Source organism: Oncorhynchus keta, chromosome 16, assembly GCF_023373465.1.
Source record: "Oncorhynchus keta strain PuntledgeMale-10-30-2019 chromosome 16, Oket_V2, whole genome shotgun sequence".
Lineage (NCBI taxonomy): Eukaryota > Metazoa > Chordata > Actinopteri > Salmoniformes > Salmonidae > Oncorhynchus > Oncorhynchus keta.
In genome coordinates, this window is record NC_068436.1 from 14,741,601 (window position 1) to 14,748,158 (window position 6,558).

Consider the following 6,558-nt stretch of genomic DNA (forward strand, 5'->3'; position numbering starts at 1 on the left):
CACACACACACACACACACACACACACACGATAACATACGATAACATACGCACTATACACACATGTACAATTAGATTTTGTACTGTAGATATGTAGTAGTGGTGGAGTAGGGGCCTGAGGGCACACTGTGTGTTGTGAAATCTGTCAATGTATTGTTGTTTTTTTTATTGTAGAAACTGCCTTCATTTTGTTGGACCCCAGGAAGAGGGATCCATAATAAATACAAATACAAATAGTGTATGTTAATGTTTCAGAGAATTGGGGGATTGGTGTGTTTACTTTTACATTAAGATATGTAACCTAGTGTTGGCTAATGCTTGCCATTATGTAGATCCCATTCTCAAAATATATAATCAAGTAAGTGCTATAGATAGGGGATGCTGAATACACATGAAACGACATATGTAGAAGACTTTACAATCTTAGAAAGAATCACTTCTGGAATGTATTCTCAAGTGCACTTGACTTCTCAATCTCACCTCTTCAATTCTTCTGTAGGCTATCACTGACGACAGCCCGTCCAGTGCTGACAGCCAGGTATTCATCGTTCCGTTCCGCGTACAGCCAAGTGCGCGCACTCGTGCTGTCTTACGTCACTGTGCTCGCTCCTCTTCTCGCGCGCTGGTTAAAAAGAAGGAGGAAAGAGCAAGGGGAAACATGTGAGCGCTCTGAGGATCTAGTGAGAGACAATTTTGTGCTTACTTTTTTGACCCAATGCACTGTGCTGAAACGGATTTTAAATCAGAAGGAAGGACACAAATTAAGCTTACTGCAATTCTCAGAGTTTGCTTATTCTTTGCTTTGTTTTCTTTACGAGAGAAAAATGTGTATTTCTGGGGTATGCCATCATAACCAGCACTACCATTAATTTATTTTAAATAACATTTTTTTATTTAGCAAATATTTAATTCTGATTACTTTATGCGTATACCTTTATTAAACTAAATTATTATAATCATTTACCTGTGATACAGCATATAGGTCTATATAAATATAGATAATATAGTATTTTTTAGGTTTGCACCGTTGCTTTCAACAGTGATTTCTCTCACATCTTTTGATTCCAACGTTTTTTCAATATGAGGCATTTGAAATTTGTACTCGTGTTGGCTATTGCAGTCAACGTTTGGGAATGTGGGGATTCGAAATTTGGCGAGAAGGGGGAAATAAGCCCGAGGAGAAGGAGATGTTACGACGGGAGCATGCCCAAGCGACTGAAGAAGAGGGAAAGAAAACTGTCAGTGGACAGCGGTGCAAGCAGCGGGGAAGTTTGTCACAGGTTGTACCCTCGTGTGTCATGCTGTCCAACCAGGCGTGCTGCTTATCAGATAGTCCACCGGCGTGATGCCAGGGTATGTTGGGCTCGTTGCATTCTTTCATTGTGAGAGCTGTCTGTAGGCTAAAGCCAAACGCCCCGGGGAATGTATGTACTGCGTTGTGTGTCTTTTCGACTTGTTGTTGACAGTAGTAGAATTAACGATATATGAGGGAGGTGGGACTGTGAGGGGAAAATTCAACTGCAGCCTACTTACAAATTCTGTCGTTGTCCTGCTACTCTATGCTGTTTCTTTATCAGTCACATTAAATATGTAGAAAATCCACAAAACTGTAAAAACAAATGAACATTATTTATCAGCCAACTATGTTGTTTAAAAGTGGGAAATGATATAAGCCTCCTGATTGTTGGTCTCGAGCGTGTCCAACGCGTTACAGTGTTACCATGGTTATGTTATAACCTTTTACGTTCATCCACGCGCTTCAAAATAACACCACAGGAGCGCAGTCCAAGGGAGTCAGCACCGTTGGCTATCGTTCAATTATACTAAGTTATTCTTTGCATCCCACACGGCAGTTATGCGCACGTGTGGCATGTTTGTCAGCGCACTTAGAATGTATTTTGCAACAATGTTGCATGTTATTATGTTTTTCTTCTTTCCAATCAGTTCCTGCACAGCATGTGCGCGTTTACTGTACATAGCCTACGCGGATTTCGTTATAGACAGATGATTAATTATCGTCATGTTTAACTGCATGGATACATCTTTAACACAGTCTTCATAGGCTACGTGGAGTTCACGGTAGAATTCGCCATATTCTCATGTAAACCGCTCCCAACGAATCGACATATGCGGCTGGGTGGTATCTCACTTTGTGTTGTGACAAAAACCATATTGCGTCATTTAATTTGCTCAAGTCATGCAAATAGGAGGAAAAACCCTGAACGGAACAAAAATAACTTCGACTTCTCCTCCTCCCTACTACACTGCCCACACACAGAGCTCTTTTTGCTTATGGCAAAATAATAACAACAACACCATTGTGTTTGTTAGTTTCACTAATTGGTGAAGCTGGAGAACATCAGTCTCCCCATTCAGTCCCTCGACTCTGTCCAAGTGTTAAGGCTGCTGAGAGGGTATTATTTGTCCTTCACTCCCCCTCTCACACCCACCCCTCACTAACTTACACCTATTCCCAAAGGGCAAGTGTTTTGTTTAAGATTTTTAACACCAGTCTTAGTGTTGCCTACAGCACAGCCACTTTTCTCTATAGGGGCTATGTGTGGTGGTCTCCCCCTCTCTCTCTCTCTCTCTCTCTCTCTCTCTCTCTCTCTCTCTCTCTCTCTCTCTCTCTCTCTCTCTCTCTCTCTCTCTCTCTCTCTCTCTCTCTCTCTCTCTCTCTCTCTCTCTCTCTCTCTCTCTCTCTCTCTCTCTCTCTCTCTCTGTCTCTGTCTCTCTCTCTCTCTCTCTCTCTCTCTCTCTCTCTCTCTCTCTCTCTCTCTCTCTCTCTCTCTCTCTCTCTCTCTCTCTCCCTCTCTCTCACCCCCTGTGATTCCTGATGGTGAGACCTTATGAGGCTTGTGCAGCCCACATTGTCTAAGATTGAATGACAAGCAAATGTTTTCAAGTGTGACCTTTGTGCATTGATATGTTTGTTCCGGCAATTTCTCTGACAAAAGCCATTGTGCCGATCCTATCAAAGAAATGAGTCCTCCTGTAACAGCTGCTCCTCTACAGTGAGCTACTTACACGTCTGGCTTTGTGATCACGTCTCTGTGAGGAGGACAACGACCACCATAAAGGAGCTTATGGAAATGCATTTTGCATTTGGGCTGTCCATGTGAACTGGCAATCTTGTGTTATTGATGTGTTATGACACATTTCCCCCCACATGCCAAGGTATGTCACACAGATGGATGTTGTGCGCGTGTGTGGGTCAGTTTTTTTACCTTCGGAGACTTGTGTCCCTTGCATTTCTGTTCCCCCAGTAATGCTATAATAGCGCTTGTACAGACCAGGATCGAGCCTACTGACTGAGAATTTCTCTTTCTCTGCTTTTGAGTAGCGAGTCGGTGGTGAAATTTTGCTGCTAAACACAACAAACAAAGGTCCTCTTGTTCTGGTTTGTGGTGATGGCAACATTGGAGCCCATCCCAGCAACATATGGGCACAGGGTATGGCAGAGAGCCCACAAATGCTCCTCTCCATGGAATGTGTGCCAGCCCATGGCACGCCGAATCAATGGGCAATTTAGAGCAGGAGGGCGGGCGGTTAGGCATGCCCACGGCGGTAGTACACGCATATATTTGGAGGGGTTAGTACTAGTATTAGTATAGTAACATATACTGTTACCACTTAGCAGACACTGTTATCCAAAATGACTTTGAATACAGTGAGTGGATATGTTTTAGTATCTGTATACTGCAGGGATTAAACCCACGTCCTTGCCGTTGTTGGTGTCAATCTCTTACCAACTGAGCCACACCTGACCACTACAGTTACAGAGCGAGAGTAAGTTAAAACACACAGACATGGACAACCAGGTTTCAGCCCAAGCTAAGCCTACCCTGCCTAATGCTGACCTGTCAACACTTCTAAAGGCTAGCGGATTTTAGCTGCTCTGCACTCTTTATTAGTATAGTATTAGTATGAGTATATTTATTAGTATGTTTATTAGTATATTTATTGCTTGTTTATAGCCGGGTTTATCAACCTCTGTGTGTGCTTCTGGCAAGTTCTAATCACCCGTGTTTTACAATGTCCCGGTAAGAGGAGTAGAACAAACATTCTTTGGCCATCTCTAGTCGTGGTCCTGAGGGGCTATAAAACAACCAAAGGGCCTGTGTTCAACCTGTGGTCAGAAAACGGTCTCGAACACGACCGCAGGGTGGCCGTATCCTTAAGAAACAGCTTTCTCTTCCAGACCTAGTCAGGTTATTGTTGAACTGAGAGAGAGAGAGAGAGAGAGAGAGAGAGAGAGAGAGGGGGGGAGTGTCCATATGTTGGACCCAGGTCTGTAGGCCTAATTGACTAGGACAGACTGCTAATTTGTTGATACCAGTGCGGGAATGATGTGCCTGTCTATCTCTAAATTGGTGTTTACACATGGACGGACCTCACACAGTGCAAAGCACTACCAGCCTGCCTGCTGCCTAAGCAGCACACATGTCTGGATGCAGGACAGATTATGTTGTGTTTTATTACACCTAATTTGCTACATAAATAATCCCTGCTAATTTCTGGGGTCTAAATCTCTTGTTTACTTTTGTTTAGCGACCTAAGTAACGCTTCAAACCCTCTAATTCGGCTCCATCCATTTTGGCCCCAGCCGCCCTGACATATGAAATGTAATTTGAATTTAACTGTTTGTGCACTTAGGTAAACAAGTTGTGAGGGAGAGAATCTTTTTCTCAGAATGTGCCGCGTATTCTGGGTTTAAAAAGTGACATTAAAGGGTAATCAGGTCTAATTATGGTGTGGGCTTAGTTTCTCTGGAGAATATTTTTCCGTGTACCATCAATAAAGCTGCAGCGGTGGATAATTGAAGTTAGGTTATATCATCTCCATGCTAATGTCTTACAATAATGTTTATTATTAACTGGGTGGTTCGAGCCCTGAATGCTGATTGGCTGAAAGCCATGGTATATCAGACAGTATACCACACGTAAGACAAAATATGTATTTTTACTTGTCTGATTAAGTTGGTAACCAGTTTATAATAGCAATAATGCACCTCAGGAGTTTGTGGTATATGGCCAATATAGCACGGCTAAGGGCTGTGTCCAGGCACTCTGCGTTGGTTCGTGCATAAGAACAGCCCTTAGCCGTGGTAAATTGGCCATATACAGTACAACACCCTTAGCATGGCTTGTAATTTGATGGCATGTCAGCGATATTGTGTAATTAGGCCCGGAGGGGGCCGAATTATACAATATCGCTGACATGCCATCAAATTACAAGCCATGTTGAGGTGTAAAACATTAATGCTCACTAAGTCCGTATTTTAATCAGTCATTGTTCCTTGTTGCGTGTGGTCCCTCCTCCTAGATCTTCTCCACCAATAACACGGAGTGCAGCCGTCTCCTGGAGGAGATCAAGTGTGCACACTGTTCACCCAACGCCCAAGTGCTGTTCCACTCCCCCGAGTCGGATAAGGTCCCCCTCAGAGAGCCCCACCTGCCACGCCTCTGCCAGGACTACTGCCGAGAGTTCTACTATACCTGCCGCGGACACATACCAGGTAACCATTCTACTACACCTACCACTAAGATATACCAGGTAACTATTCTACTACACCTACCACTAAGATATACCAGGTAACCATTCTACGACACCTACCACTAAGATATACCAGGTAACCATTCTACTACACCTACCACTAAGATATACCAGGTAACCATTCTACTACACCTACCACTAAGATATACCAGGTAACCATTCTACTACACCTACCACTAAGATATACCATGTAACCATTCTACTACACCTACCACTAAGATATACAGGTAACCATTCTACTACACCTACCACTAAGATATACCAGGTAACCATTCTACTACACCTACCACTAAGATATACCAGGTAACCATTCTACTACACCTACCACTAAGATATACCAGGTAACCATTCTACTACACCTACCACTAAGATATACCAGGTAACCATTCTACTACACCTACCACTAAGATATACCAGGTAAACATTCTACTACACCTACCACTAAGATATACAGGTAACCATTCTACTACATCTACCACTAAGATATACCAGGTAAACATTCTACTACACCTACCACTAAGATATACAGGTAACCATTCTACTACACCTACCACTAAGATATACCAGGTAAACATTCTACTACACCTACCACTAAGATATACAGGTAACCATTCTACTACACCTACCACTAAGATATACCAGGTAAACATTCTACTACACCTACCACTAAGATATACAGGTAACCATTCTACTACACCTACCACTAAGATATACCAGGTAAACATTCTACTACACCTACCACTAAGATATACCAGGTAACCATTCTACTACACCTACCACTAAGATATACCAGGTAACCATTCTACTACACCTACCACTAAGATATACCAGGTAACCAAGAAGGATGATAATAGTGCCATCACTACCTCAGTCAGTGCTTGCACTGTATAGGTGGAGTGAGGCACACATATGAACACAAATCTCTCTCGCTCTCTCTCTCTCACACTCTCTCATTCTCACTCACTCTCTCCCTCCCTCAATCTCACTCACTCTCTCCCTCAAT

General features: G+C 43.0%; 1 protein-coding gene and 1 long non-coding RNA gene across 32 annotated transcripts in view; one reads left to right on the plus strand and one right to left on the minus strand.

Moving 5' to 3' along the window:
* Positions 1–641: 641 nt before the first annotated feature.
* LOC118374992 (hedgehog-interacting protein-like) overlaps positions 642–6,558 on the plus strand; it is a 65,089-nt gene continuing 59,172 nt past the window's right edge. For all 31 annotated transcript variants that reach the window (XM_052464762.1, XM_052464767.1, XM_052464765.1 and 28 more), the window contains exons 1-2: positions 642–1,352; positions 5,325–5,517. In XM_052464762.1, the coding sequence (XP_052320722.1) occupies positions 1,080–1,352; positions 5,325–5,517 (466 nt within the window). In that variant the 5' untranslated portion in view covers positions 642–1,079. The remainder of the gene's footprint in view (positions 1,353–5,324; positions 5,518–6,558) is intronic.
* LOC127907966 (uncharacterized) lies at positions 5,618–6,403 on the minus strand. Its single transcript, XR_008065758.1, has 3 exons — positions 6,291–6,403; positions 5,764–5,952; positions 5,618–5,725 (listed from the first exon to the last, which is right to left on the minus strand). It is a non-coding gene; the product is annotated as an uncharacterized LOC127907966 (long non-coding RNA).